The 15000-nt window shown below is 48.7% G+C and overlaps 1 protein-coding gene across 2 annotated transcripts in view; it reads left to right on the plus strand.

The window, feature by feature from the left end:
* The window catches only part of nlgn2a (neuroligin 2a), a 131999-nt gene that overhangs the window by 104990 nt on the left and 12009 nt on the right, over positions 1–15000 (plus strand). For both annotated transcript variants that reach the window (XM_064325606.1, XM_064325607.1), the window contains one exon: positions 14211–14396. In XM_064325606.1, the coding sequence (XP_064181676.1) occupies positions 14211–14396 (186 nt within the window). The remainder of the gene's footprint in view (positions 1–14210; positions 14397–15000) is intronic.

Here is a 15000-nt window from a genome sequence, read left to right on the forward strand (position 1 = left end):
ATTAGATGTGAATTATTATGGTTTAAACCACATGACTATCGCGGCTGTAGGCCTGCACAGAATCGCAAATTCTTATTAGCAGTAAACCTACATCTCTGGGACCCGTTGGTTTACCTGTATGCATAATTACCTAATTTTAGCGCGGAGTTTGTCTTGTAAATCTGGGAGAAATGATTTCCCTTTGATGGGTTTCTTGGCATTTCTATAAAGCATTCGGTCTGTGTAAATTTTGCTCGAAATTAGGGATGACAGCGATTAAGCAGTTTACCGCTTAATCCTTAAGTAAACTACGAACTCGGTAATACCCATGAATACTAATGAATATAAATAACAAGAATGTTTATGTATTGAACTACAGGACGCAGACGATGAAATCAGAACTCATTGGGAGCTGTGTGTGGGCCATGGACCACGGTGTGATACCTAACTTTGTCTCGTCAGATCCGTGTTGCATCGCAAACATCCATGACTCATTTTCCGTAATGTCAAAATAGTTGCGAATGGAAAAAATTGATACGCCGTCTTTTCTGTTGGCGGGAACAAGTACAGTATTTTAGTGCAACCAAGAGCCCTGTGCTCACATCCTTGTTGTAATGGAGGTAAAATAAATAAATAAACAAAAAAGAAAGAAGGCGCTTTGGTTGCTGAAACAGGATTTTCACGAGAAAGGAGGAGCGTGTTGCCGTCAGAGAATGTTTATTTTATTTTAAACGAAACAACGACGGGCTGCGTTTCTCTCAGGAACTCTCAGGCACCAGACATTTAACGCGTTTATGAGGCCGCTCTTCAGGGGATTGATCATTAGAGTTTGCGTCGCTGGACAGAGGAGGAGGTGACAGGCAAAACTCTCTTGTGTTCTTTAGACGCATCGTTTACATGACGAACACGGAGGCCTGTGTCGTAAGTGGGCCGGGACGCATGTGATTAGAGGACTGCATCCTGAAGTTGTTTGCCTTTGAAATTGTGCAGCAGGGAATCAATAATAATAATAATAAGACATGCGCTGTGTATTTTCTTTTTTATGTATCATTATTTATTATACTGGCCGTGTTTTCATATTGGCGATAAAACATCGGCACACCTAACGAGCTAACTGGCCTCTACAAAAGTGAACGGCCTTCGTGGCAAAAAATTAATTTTCGCTCAACCGAGCCTCAGCCTTTTATTAATTATTAATGCTTAAATTGCCATCTTTAACACTCGTTAGAAGTGGGTGGCTTGCTGCGCTTTATGATCTTTATGACGAATCTGCCACATTGCTCACCGGGGGGACTCAAATGGAGTGGAACTCGATGAAAAGTGGAATACTCTTTCACTGTAGTGTCACCGGCGTTACTGGAGTACAACTCAGCGAATCGTAACACAGCACGGTACCTTTTACTGTAGGACTGTCTACTATAGAACGCTACAGTGTAATATTATGAAACTGAACACTACAGTGCAGTGGTTCTCAGTCTCGGTCCTGGGGGCCCACTGTGTATGCTGGTTTTCGTTCCAACCACACTTGCAATCCCGGAATCGTAACAAGCTATTATTTCTCATTAATTAGGTGCTTCGCATGTCTGAGGGATTATTTGCCGACTTAAGGCACCTTGTGTCAGAAATAGCTATGCATGCCGTAAAGAATAAAAGTCCCATATTCACATTGTGCTACATTGTAGACGATTACGTAAAGAGGTTAAAAAAAACTTTTTAACTTATCAAAATAAAGACTGAGGCAAAACCAACAGGTTCCTAATTGGGGAAAGTGTGGACACCTGGCCACTAAATCTAATCATTTGATAGATAACAAAGAATTCTAAAGCAAATAAAATGATAACGAGTCCGACCTGTATTGTGCTAATTAGTTTAAGGGAAATATTATGCACTTAAAGCACTTAAACACATGTGTTCAGCAACCTAATTAGGAGCCTATTAATTCCCCTCGTTAATTTGATCTGTTAAAAATGTTACCTCTTTTTAAGTGATTGTTTGCAATCACTTAAAAAGCAACACAATAACACAATGGGATTTTATTTTTCATGCCATGCATAGCAATTTCTGACATAATGTGGCTTAAGAGGGTAAATAATTCCTTTTAACATGAAAAACACCCAATTAAGAAAAATGAACTGCTTGTTAAAATTCCGAGATTGCAATTGTGGTTGGAACGAAAACCAGTATACACAGGGGCCCCTAGGACCGAGGCTGAGAACCACTGCACTATAGTGTAGTATAGCATCCTGTACTGGAAAACTGAGTACTCTAGCATATTGCAGTGTAGTAAAGCATACTGTGTTATAGATTAGTACACTGCAGCACACTGTAGCGTAGTATAGCACATAATACTATAGATCAGTGAACCACAGCTCGCTACAGTGTAGTACATGTTGTACCCTGTACTATGGGTGAGTCATACTCCTGTTCCCGGTTTTCGCCAACCTTGTGTGTCTAGTTTGATAAGCAAAGCAGTGTCCAGCTCAGAATGGTGTCGGTATTATATTAATTATTAAATATTGTATCGTATTGTATTGTATTATTGCCTTGAATGAGCCCATTTTTTTGAAGCTGAACTTTGACAGAAACCCCTCAAGCTGTGGCCCTGGCTTCTGAAACCCTCGTGTCCAAATCAGTCGCTCCAGCGCGTGGCTTCTTGCGTTCTGATTGGTCCTGGGCCTGATTCGTGACAGCCGCCCCCCGTCCCTCCACCCCCCCGCCCCCGCCCCCGCCCCCGCCCACGCTCTCTCTCTCTCTCTTTTTTTTAAAAAAACCGCCGTTAGTAATTACACGAAAAGTGTCGTTCTCGCACGTCGTAAAAAAATGATTACGCTCGGCCCCTCGTCTTTGTCATCTTTTTCCCGCCAAGGCCGATGGAACGCACACCAGAACACACGGGAACGCGTTACCCCCCCCCCCCCCCCCGCTCCCCCCCCGAGCGCTCTGTAAAGTCTCACGTACATCACGGGGGACTTTTATCGACTTTTAAAGTGAGGGGCGGCCTTGTAGGGAGTGATTAAAGTGATGTGCGGCTCTGTGGCCTTGCTCGCAGACATAAGCCAACGCTCCCCACGCGCTTAAAAAAGCGGCTCTCCCCCCCCAGCACCGAGGGGGAGCAGAGCTCCAGAGCTCCTGAGCTCGATTGCTTTTCCTGGACCGATCTTCCACACTGACAGATCATTGTCACCTCACTAAATCCCTAATCTTTTAATGAATGATAGCTTTATTTATTTGTACAGTGATTTTTTTTTTCTTCTCCACATTTTCGGCATTTTCGAGGGCTTTCCAGAAAAAGACACGGAGGGTCTTTGTGTTGGTGTCCATATCCGTTTCCCGTTTTGACCTGTTTTTATTTTTCTTTCTTTTTTCTTCTTTTTTCGGCCCAATAAATCCCAGTTTTGCGGATTTGTTCTCTCTGAATGTTGTTTTGTCTCCTCTTTATCTGTTGTAATCCATTTTTATCTGTCTTCTTAGCCATCTGACCTGCTATTTTCATCGCTTCTGTTTACACAGTTTCATATGCAGTGACCTTGAATTTAGAAAAATGAAATGCAAGCCATATTATTATTTTTTTTGTTGTTGTTGTTCACTGATTTAATTTTAACAACATCGCTTGGTCAGGACATTGTAACATAGCATGGCATCCTTTACTGCACAACTATACAGTACTCTAGCAAACTATGGTGTCGTATAAACCCTGTACTATAAAACTGTAAAGAAATGACATTAGCTGCAGACCTGGGTCAAATACGTATTTGGTTTTGATTCAAATGCTTTTCTATGCTTTACTGATCTTGTCTGGTGTACTGGAACCAATGAACTACTCTCAAAGAGTGCAACAGAGCACAGAAAAGTATTTGAATCCAAAACAAATACGTATTTGACCCAGGTCTGATTAGCTGTAAGTGTTGATCCAGTTATCTGATGCAGAAGCAGTAATCTGTCTTATCGAATCTGAATTTTATTTTGTTTGGTTATGATCGTGGATGAAATGTAGTGCGGGATGGCGGTGCGAACGCAGTAGACCGGACTTAGAGAGAGAGTTCGCGGTCTGGTTCCCTTTGGTGGCGGAAGGCCGAGCGAGCGGTCAAGAGACAAGAGCGCAGTGTTCCCTGGCTGTCGCCGATTGGCCACCTGGCCCGTCAATCAAACGGGTCTGGAATCTTTCATTAGAAATGCCCTCGGTGGGCGGGGTTCAGTGTGGGATCAGAGAATCAGCGGCTGATTTTGATAGGTCAGTTTCTGCGCACGCGCATAACCTCGTTTGAATTCGCTTTCGTTTTGTCACTAAACGAACGGGGCTGTTTGCCTTCAGGCGCTCGGGGCGGTTCCCCCAATCCCCCCCACCCCACCCCCCCCCACCCCCGAGGAACAAGCGGTCACATTCAGCGATTTCACGCCCTGAACATCCCCGTTTGCTCCAGGAGGGGGCAGCACTGGTTAGCAGCTGTTCTCGTGTGTGGCTGAGTTTCGGAAGCGCGATGCGCCCTCAGTGGCTCTGCCGCGGGAGGCTGAGCAGGGGCGCGGCTCAGCGCACCCCAGCCCAAAACGTTTTGTTGTCGAGGTGTTTTTAATTTAGTCGCGGGTCAAGCGTTCACCCCTGAATCCTCTGCCATCCGCCAGAAAGCCCTTTAAATGCTCCCCTGTCTGCTTGTGAGTGTGTGTGTGTGTATATGTGTGTGTGTGTGTGTGTGTGTACTTATATATGAGTGTGTGTGTATGTGTGTGTATATGAGCGTGTGTGTGTGTGGTATGTGTGCTGTATGTGGTTGGGTTGAGTGTGTGTGTGTTTGGTGTGTTGTGTATGTGTGTGTATATGAGCGTGTGTGTGTGTGGTGTGTGTGTATGGCGTGTGTGTGGAGTGTGTTTGGTGTATGTGTGTGTAATGTGTGTGTGTGTGTGTATGGTGTGTGATGTGTGTGTGTGTGTAGTGTGTGTGTGTATGATGTCGTGTGAGTGTGTGTTGGCATGTGGTGTGTATGTGGTGGTGTGTGGTGTGTGGTAGTGTGTGTGTGTGTGTGTGTTGTGAGTGCTGTCGTATGTGTTTGTGTCTGTCTGTCTGTCTGTGTGTTTGTGTCTCCCATGCCTGGACTAGCATTAATCACCTCCGCCCCCGCCCCCCCGGGCCCCGGAGGTCAGGCTTGTTAAAGGCCCAAACTGAGAGGGGGGGGGTGAGGCGACCTGAGACGGGTAAAATGGGAGCGTGACCTCGCTGCCTCCAGCGGCCCGAGAGGCAGGACCTCACAATTACTGTCCTTCCCCAACAGGTGATTTCTGACTGAGAGAAGAGAGGGGAGAGATGTACTGTTGCGTGTGTGTGTTTGTGTATGGAGCATATGTTTGTGTGCGTGTGTGTGTCTGTCTGTCTATATGAAGCATAGTTCTGTGTGTGTGTCTGTGTATGAAGCATCTGTCTGTGTGTGTGTGTGTGTGTGTCTGTATCTGTGTATGAAGAATATTTCTGTGTGTGCGCATATGAAGTGTCTGTTTGTGTGTACGTCTGTGTGTGCGTGTGTTTGAAAGGGGAAGACCACTCTGATGAATAGAGTTTCACGGGTCTGTGTTTGCTGCCTTGTTGAAGGGGTGAGTCATGGTGACTGAAGCATGCTCATTCACAGGGCTCTTGGGGATCTATAGACGAAAAACCCACGCGAATGTAATGCATTGAACCAGGACCGCCCCACCCTGTTCTCGGAGATCCACCATCCTGTAGGTTTTCTATTTCAACCCTAATTTGGCACACCTGATTCTAATAATTAGCAGCTCAGCGAGATCTCTAGCTGTTGAAATGAGGCATGGCTTTGTTAGAGTTGGAGTGAAATCCTACTGTACGGCAGATCTCCAGGAACAGGGTTGGGCAGCCCTGCTCTAGCTGTTGAATGAGGTGTGCTCTGTTAGGGTTGGAGTGAAAACCTGAAGCTCGGTAGATCACCTGGGCAGCCCAGGGTTATAGGGTTCAGGTGATTCGCATGAAGGCATCAGCTGCTAATTTCTCTCCAGAAGGGAGTGTGGTATCAGTGCTGCTGTGTGGTGTGTCGGTGCTTCTCTGTGGATTATCAGTGTTCCACGTGGATGAAGAATGGACTATCCCTCTTTCCTTTCAGTGGCTCTGGAGGGAGAATATATGATGGGCGTGTAAACAATGGCTGTTTACCTGTCCGCTGTGGAAGGCTAACATTAGAATTCAGGGAATAAACTGCTGGTGGTCTACAGTCAGGAAAACAAGATTACCCTGCGCCACTTCAGTACAGGCATGCATACACATACACACATACATGCACGCACTGATGCGCACACACACACATTCTCACACACACACACACACACACACACACATACACACCGCCCACTGCATCAGAGGGAGGTTCACCTCCTACACAGTGAAGAATGGCTTTTTTTTTTTGGTGGAAGGAGAAGAGGGTAAAACACAGGGCTTTTCTGGGCTGTCGGTAGCACAAGGAGCAGAGGGTAAAACACAGGGCTTTTCTGGGCTGTCAGTAGCACAGGAGCAGAGGGTAGAAACACAGGGTCTGTCAGTAGCACAGGAGCAGAGGGTAGAAACACAGGGTCTGTCAGTAGCACAGGAGCAGAGGGTAGAAACACAGGGTCTGTCAGTAGCACAGGAGCAGAGGGTAGAAACACAGGGTCTGTCTAGCACAGGAGCAGAGGGTAAAACACAGGGCTTTTCTGGGCTGTCAGTAGCACAGGAGCAGAGGGTAGAAACACAGGGCCTGTCAGTAGCATGGGAGCAGAGGGTAAAACACAGGGTCTGTCAGTAGCACAGGCGCGGAGGGTAGAAACACAGGGTCTGTCAGTAGCACAGGAGCAGAGGGTAGAAACACAGGGTCTGTCAGTAGCACAGGAGCAGCCTGAAATGTACAACTCTGTTTATCAGCACCTGGACCGGCACAGGGAGGGCTGCTCCCTCAGAGAACAGCAGCACCTGGGGCCTGGAGGAGAGGCCTGTCAGATAGGGGGGGGGAGAGGGAGAGGGGGGGAAAGAGGGAGAAGGACAAAGAGGGAGAGAGAGAGGGGGGGGAGAGAGGGGGAAAGAGGGAGAGGGAGAGAGAAAGGGCAAAGGGGAGACATTACTTTTTTTATCATTAAGTGAGTCTCCTTTATTGCACAGAACAAAAAGAAAAAATGAGACCAACTCGTTCTCTTATTACAAGCATTACACAAGTATCCATTGACACTCACACACACATTCATTCACTCACACATACTCTCACACACACGCACACAAACACACACCCACTCACACACACACACACATCACCTGTGCAGGTGTGTGACTGTCAGAGCGCAGCATTACCAGTAGCAGTAGGAGAGTCAGGGGCGCCTTTTACCCCGTGTAAAATGATGGATTAAACAAGCAAATCCCTTTGTCATTACGTTCTCATTATTATGCTGTTCATTAAGGAACTCTTCATGCAAGGTGGAGTTGTTGCCTGGTGGAAATATTGGAGAAACTCACAAACGGGGTTGAATGAAGACATTCAGCTGTCATCATCGCGGAAATAGAATGCATTTTGTCACTCGCGTTTCAGCAAATCGCTGGATCGGAAAATTTGACAGTACAATTTGCGACATATTTTAAGGCGTATTATGTTCATTATGTGAGGAAGGGAAGACTCGTGGTACCATTTATGAAAATAATTTCTATGCAAAGTATACAGTTTCTGTGTGATTGATTCATTTAGATAGCCTCCTTCAGTTTTAATTACACCAGTGAATTTCCAGCTTCTGTTCAAGCAAGCGTTTTACATTGTAATTACGGCAGAGGTTTTCAGTTTGTGCTCAAAAACGTTTTTTTTTTTTTTTTACCTAGCCTGTTCAGTTGTAAGTATGCCAGCGAATGCCATTTTCTGTGGAAGTGAACATTTTGCATAGCTCTTTCAGCGTCGTTTACGCTGTTTTATAAAATTAAAAAAACGTTTTTTTGTTTTTTTTTTTAACTGCGGTTTTGAGGCCACGGGCTAGCTGTACGGCCATGATGAGCTTGATTTCTGGTTCTTTGTCATTGAATATTAATAACAGGCTACCAGCAGGACTTGTAGTCAGTTGGCCCTGGCAAGTTTGGCAAACAAAAAAGTTGAAATTTGCAAAAACAATGTTTTGTTACCCATCTTTACTCCCTCTGCTAAACGTAAAGCACTAAAAGTAAGTTATTCTAACGTAGATGCAAAATGGTAGTTGGTGAATTTATGCTGGTAATTTCCATAACAGGCTATTAAACAATACCATGCTGGTGTAGGATAACATTTACGTGCAACGGATATGGAAAAAACGGCTTTACTGATGCATTCGAATCATTGCTTCTGGAACGTTCACTGTACTGAGCGAGGATTCAGTAGGTGCGGTCGTACCTGGTCATAGGATGAGGCGGTTGACCCCCCCTCCTCCTGGGGTCACCGTGACAGAGGGAGAGAGTCTTCAAAATAAAAGCGCAGGAAATGGAGCTGGAGAGAGGGAGAGTTTTTCCTGGAGGTGGCTCATCTCACGCCGAGTTCAGTGATGTAGAAAAAAAATTAAAAGCCTGGTAAATACGCGAGTGACCACTAAAGAAACGCATAAAGCAATAACATCGCTATAGACCTTATAGCTACTTTGACCTGTCCCATATATTTTTTTTTGAGTAAATCGGTTATTGTATCGCACGCGCGCCTGTATGTCAAGTTAATTAGTCCTGAAGACATTTCCGACCGCTCGGCTCGTTAAACGTCCTTTTCGCTTCGCTCTGTAACTTTTGATTGCTTGTAAAAACAGCCACAGCAGCTGTTGCAATTCTCTTTTCCCCGTTTTTAAAGTTTACACCTGCTTCTTCAGGACCGCCTTCAAGCAGGCGGGCAGTGGCACCTCGAGTATTTCTCTCTCTCTCTCTCTCTCTCTCTCGGGTTGCGATAAATCTCCTTACGTCTCCGTGGGTTATTATTTGCATCAGGGCGCCCTTGTGCCGCCCTCCCGTCTGTGTCAGAGAGCCCAGAGATGCACTGAGCGAAAAAAAATCATCTCTCAAACTCTCAGACATTTAAAACGACGTGTCAAGCGCCTTTGCGGGTTTTTTGAAATATTCTCCTGTGCCATTCAGCCCTCTGCACAAAACTCCCCTCGAGCGTTTAGCGAATCTGGGCGGCGGTGTGTCGGATGAGCCGACCTCGACCCCGCGAGCTGGAGGTTATCTTTCCACACAGTGCTACAGGAGAGCTGGCGCACCGGCGAGCGCGTCAGGTGAGAGGCCGTGTCTCGCCGACGGCATCTTAGCAGCCTGTGTGCACCTGGCCTGTTGTTGGAAGGGAACAGGTGAGGTGGCAGCCCGGGCGTCCCTGTGAAACCGATATAGAACACGGGCTTTACCTGCGAGAAAGGGGAAGTGGGGGAGTGGGGCAGCCCGCACCTGTTCACACGCTCCCAAGATGGCGGGTTGCTCTTTGCCAAGCGGGCTGCTGTTTTCAGACACAATTCAGTCACCGTAATGACTTCCGCTACGCTGTAACTCAATTCCGAAACTCCGATACGACCCTGCTTGCATTTGACCAGATGGTGCATGTTGTATTACGCCCCCCCAAAACTTTTGACGCCCCTCCTGTCCTGCCCCCCCCCCCCCACCTCGTCCCGTCTCCCCGGAGACGTGTTTAGGGCTACTCACGCCGTTATTGTTCCCCCCAGGCTGTAAAAGTGTTCATGAGGCAACAAAGTCGGATCGATGGCTGATGACTTACTCTCGCAGGGTCCATAAAGCTGTGCACGGGCCCACATGCGCCATCGTGTTCTGGCTTCTGTCCGACCTTACTACCCAACGTGTGTGTGTGTCTGTGCGTGTGGGTGTGGGTGTGGGTGTGTGTGTGTGTCTGTGGGTGTGGGTATGTGTGTGTGGGTGCGGGTGTGTGTGTGTGTGTGTGTGTGTGCGCGTGTGTGTATGTGTGTGTGTGTGTGTGTGCGCGTGTGTGTTCAATGCTTGTGTGTACATGTATATGTGTGTGTGGGATCCCATTGATACCTAACTGAATTATTTATCTTGTTCCCTCTCTCATTCTATCTCTTTCTCTCTCTCGCTGTCTTTCACTCTCTGAAACTCTCTGAATTCAATGCATTCACTTCGATTTCCCCTTTCAATCTGCATTATTGGACCGGCGGCCCAACGCTGCTGTCAAAATGCGCACGCCCCACCCAGAATGAAGTAGTGCTGGAAGTAACCGTCAGTCAGCTTTAAACCCTAGCAACGGCCTTAGCAACCGCGCCGAGCGGTTCGGTGCCCTGCTGCGGAGGTCACAGCATCGTGGAACTTTGACCTTTGACCTGGGGAGCCGTGGCGAGCTGCGTGTCATCGCGATGACATCATTTCAGTATATTAAGTATATTTCGAGAGCGAGCGTTCAGCTCATGGTCACAGGGGTCATCCCGCTGTGTCGGAACAGTGCGGACGCTTCCAGAATGTGTTCTCACTATGACCAAGTAGGGACCACACACACTGCCCCATCACTGTTCACACACACACACACACACGTGCACAGGCACAGACATACACACATGCACGCACACACAAAAACACACACACACACACACACATGCACAGGCACGCACACAGGCACACACATGCACGCACACACAAAGACACGCACACACACACATGCACAGGCACACACACACGCACACACACACACATGCAGCGCTGTAGAGCACTCAGTAAAACACAAGTCGGCGGTGAGGGAGGTTTGGGCAGGAGGGCCGGGTGGGGGCTGAATCAGCTGCAGGGAATCTCACAGACGCACACGGTACTCAGCAGGGCACCGGTCCCCACCACTGAAGCACTCCCCTTTACGCTTGGGCTGTCAGTCAGCTGACCAGCTGACTCAGAAAAAAAAAAAACTTTTATCGGTAAATCTGATTCCTCTCAAGCATGATGGTGTGTTACTCTGTAGTCTCTATCCAGTTTAAGTCAGTTACTCTGTAGTCTCTATCCAGTTTAAGTCAGTTACTCTGTAGTCTCTATCCAGTTTAAGTCAGTTACTCTGTAGTCTCTATCCAGTTTAAGTCAGTTACTCTGTAGTCTCTATCCAGTTTATGTCAGTTACTCTGTAGTCTCTATCCAGATTATGTCAGTTACTCTGTAGTCTCTATCCAGTTTAAGTCAGTTACTCTGTAGTCTCTATCCAGATTATGTCAGTTACTCTGTAGTCTCTATCCTGTTTAAGTTACTCTGCCGTATCAGGCTGCTAAGTCACTGATGTCACCCCAACCTCCAGCCAGATCTGTGCGCTTGGCCTCCTCCAGCCAGCTGGCTGTCCCGGCTCTCCAGGTCCCTGGCGTCCTCTCCTCACGGCTCCTCCTCCCTCCTCCTCCTCCTCCTCCTCCCCCTCCCCCTCTCCCGGGGAGGAAGATTCGCGACAGCCTGAAAGCCCACATTTTTCAGACTACGCTTCGGTTAATGTTTTATGTATCTAGACTAAAAAAAGGCCTCTTTTTCTCTCTCTCTCTCTCTCTTTTTCTCTCTGTCTTTCGCTTTATTTTTGCGTCTCTGCGACGGCGCTGATATAATTGTCGCTCCGCTTTTCCGCGGGGCTCCAGGCCGGGTTTTCCAGCCGTGCTAAACTCGCTTTATGTAGGTTGCTCTGGCTAATTTGATGCCTAAATTAGTATTTTGTGTATTTGTGTGCTTGTGAGTGTCTGCACACGTGTGTGTGTTTGTGTATGTGTGTTTTTGTGTGTGTGTGTGTGTCCGTGTGCATACGACTGAGAGTGCTTTACAGAGTTGTGTGCGTGAATGTGTGTGTGTGTGTGTGTTTGTGGGTGCGTGCGTGTGGGTGTGAATGTGTCTGTGTGTGTGTATGTGTGTGCATGTGCATGTGTGCGTGTGTTTTTGCGTGTGTGTTTTTGTGCGTGTGTTTTTGTGTGTGTGTGTGTGTGTGCGTGGGTGGGTGTGGGTGTGTATGTGTCTGTGTGTGTGTGTGTGTGTTGGTGAGCACCTTCAGTTGAACGGAAATTTTGAAAGCAGGCGAATGAATAATTCAGAGAGGCAGTTGCAGCTGTTCCACAATCTCTGCCGGAGACAGAAACTCCCGTTAACATCCCAAAGGCAGCCACTGACACGACCGCAAGGCAACCACAAATACAACCGCAATACAACCGCCCAATCACTGCCCTGCTCTCATGACCTCTCCACCGAGCAACCAACCGCTGCCCTGCTCTCACGACCTCTCCACCGAGACTGCTGGTGTGACACCTCAGATTAGTATTAGAGTTAACGGTGGCCTCAACCCTGCACTGTGCGCTTCTACTGTCTCTTTTATACACACGCACGCGCACACACACACACACACACACGTCTCAAACACACACGCACGCACGCACGCACACACGCACGCACACGCATGCACGCACGCACACACACACACACGCACACACACACACGTCTCAAACACGCACACGCACACACACACACACACACGTCTCAAACACGCACACATGCACACACGCACGCACGCACACACACACGCGTCTCAAACACACGCACACGCACACACATACACACACGTCTCAAACACGCACACTCGCATGCACGCGCACACACACACACACACACATCTCAAACACACACACATCTCAAGCACACGAACGCGCAGACAGAAACACACAACCCTAACAATTCCACACCTCATTCAACAGCTATAGATCCCGTTGAACTGCTAATTGGTAGAGTCAGGTGTGCTAAGTTAGGGTTGAGAATGAATTCCTACGGGACGGTGGATCTCCAGGAACAGGGCTGGGCAGCCCCTGCCTTAAAGAAACCAAACACACAGCAGAGTATTATCAACACGTCGCGGCATTTCATAATCTGAGCACGGATACGAATTCCTGCCCGCATCAGATATTGTAGAACATTGTGGCGGGAAGGTAATTATTTTATATTTCATACAGAATGTCCGTGCGGTTGCAGCACAGGGCTAATCGTGTGTGTGTGTGTACGTGTGTGTGTCTGTGTGTGTGTGTGAGTGAGAGAGAGAAGGATGGCTGATCCAGCCGCGGGACGCCCCACAGGGCTGTTCTGTGGCGCTCCTGTCCTCTCGCTGGCCTCCCGAAACAGGTGTATCAGCTTCCTGCGACTGGGTTGACTGACAGCTCTGAGATAGGGAGGCGGTCACAGGGGAGCGGAGCCGGGGGAGGAGGTGACGTCAGAGACGCCGGAGTGTCGCCGGAGTGCAGATGGAGAACGAGCGCGGTCTCTCTCGCCCGCACCTCCTGAGAGCGTGTGTGTGTGTGTGTGAGAGGTGTGTGTGGTTGTGTGGTGTGTGGAGGGAGGGAGGGGGTGTGGTGTTGTGTGAGTGTGTGGGAGAGAGTGTGTGTTTGTGTGTGGGAGGGTGGTGGTGTGTGTGTGTGGGGTGTGTGTGTGTTTGTGTGTGCGCATGTGTGTATGTGCGTGTGTGTGTGTGTGTGTGTGTGCGCGTGTGAGAGTGTGTGTGTGCCTGCGGCGTGTGTGAGTGTGTGTGTGTGCCTGCGCGTGTGTGAGTATGCCTGCGCGTGTGTGAGTATGCCTGCGCGTGTGTGAGTATGCCTGCGCGTGTGTGAGTATGCCTGCGCGTGTGTGTGTGTGCCTGCGCGTGTGTGAGGGTGTGTGAGTGTGTGTGTGTGTGTGTGTGTGTGTGTGTGTGTGCCTGCGCGTGTGTGAGTGTGTGTAAGTTTCTCTCTCAGGCTGCTTTGATCAGCCTCCTCCTGTTCTGCTGCCAGGCCCTGGTGTTTTGGAGACAGATGAAACGGTCCGTCTGTATTCTGGGCTCAGAGACTCCCGCTCTCTCTCTCTCTCTCACTCTCCTCACTCCGCTCCTTTCAAACAGGATCCTGGAAATGATTAAGTGCTTTAATCTCATACCACACGGCTTTATTAGTTGATTGGTTAACGATCTTTTGTGGCAATAAATATATTAAATATATAAATAAATAAATGATCTGAAAACTGAGCAGCAGCCTCTCTCTCTCTCTCTCTCTCTCTCTCTCTCTCTCTCTCTTTCTTTCAGTGTGATTTGGTTTTAAGGGCGATTTACTGAGCGGACTACAGAGCATTCGCCAAAGCAGTTACATGTTACAATGCGCACGGTATTAATATCTCCCTTCCCTTCTCTGTGGACCCCTCCCCCCTGTCCCTACTCTTCCCCTCTCCAACCCCTCCCCTCTCTCTCCTGACCCATCTCCTCTCTGTCCTGCCCCCCCCCTCTCCTGACCCGCCCCCCCCCCCTCAGGTTTCCTGAGCACGGGGGACCAGTCGGCCAAGGGGAACTACGGGCTGCTGGACCAGATCCAGGCGCTGCGCTGGCTGAACGAGAACATCGGCCATTTCGGGGGCGACCCGGAGAGGATCACCATCTTCGGCTCCGGGGCGGGGGCGTCCTGCGTGAACCTGCTCATCCTGTCCCACCACTCCGAGGGTGAGCCTGCTGCGGGGGGTGGTGGGGGGGGGGGGTGGTGGGGAGGGTGCTGGGTCCCATGTGCGTGCGGGTAGCTTAAAGCACACTGACTGCACGGGGGGGTGTGGGGGGTGATGTGGATGTGTTTGTGGGGGGGGGGTGTGGATGTGTGTGTGTTGGGGGGGGTACAGCGGGGGACGCAGATGGTGCGTTAGAATGAAAAGAGCTGCAGGCGTTCTGAGACGCTGGAGCAGTGTGAAATTAGTGGAACCTGGAAATGGAAGTTTTAGCAGGAAGCTGCTCATTACTGCTCTGAGAACCAACGCCATTTTCTACACTTCACAAAGAGCAGGGCATGGTCTACAGAATGAGGTGTGTGTGTGTGTGTGTGTGTGTACACCCAGAGGCATGATTTATGTGGTTCATCTGTGTCTGCATGTGTGTATGTATGTACCACGTGTGTCACCTGTCTGTGCAAAAATGTGCAATTGTGTATGTGTACGTCCGTGTGTACGTGCGTGCGTGTGTGCGTGTGTGTGTGTGTGTTTCATGCCATGTAAGCCTCTTGTCACTTGACCTCTCTGGTGTGTCCATGCTTGCTAAATCTCTCCCGTTGTCTGTCCCG

Source organism: Anguilla rostrata, chromosome 3 (assembly GCF_018555375.3).
Source record: "Anguilla rostrata isolate EN2019 chromosome 3, ASM1855537v3, whole genome shotgun sequence".
NCBI lineage: Eukaryota > Metazoa > Chordata > Actinopteri > Anguilliformes > Anguillidae > Anguilla > Anguilla rostrata.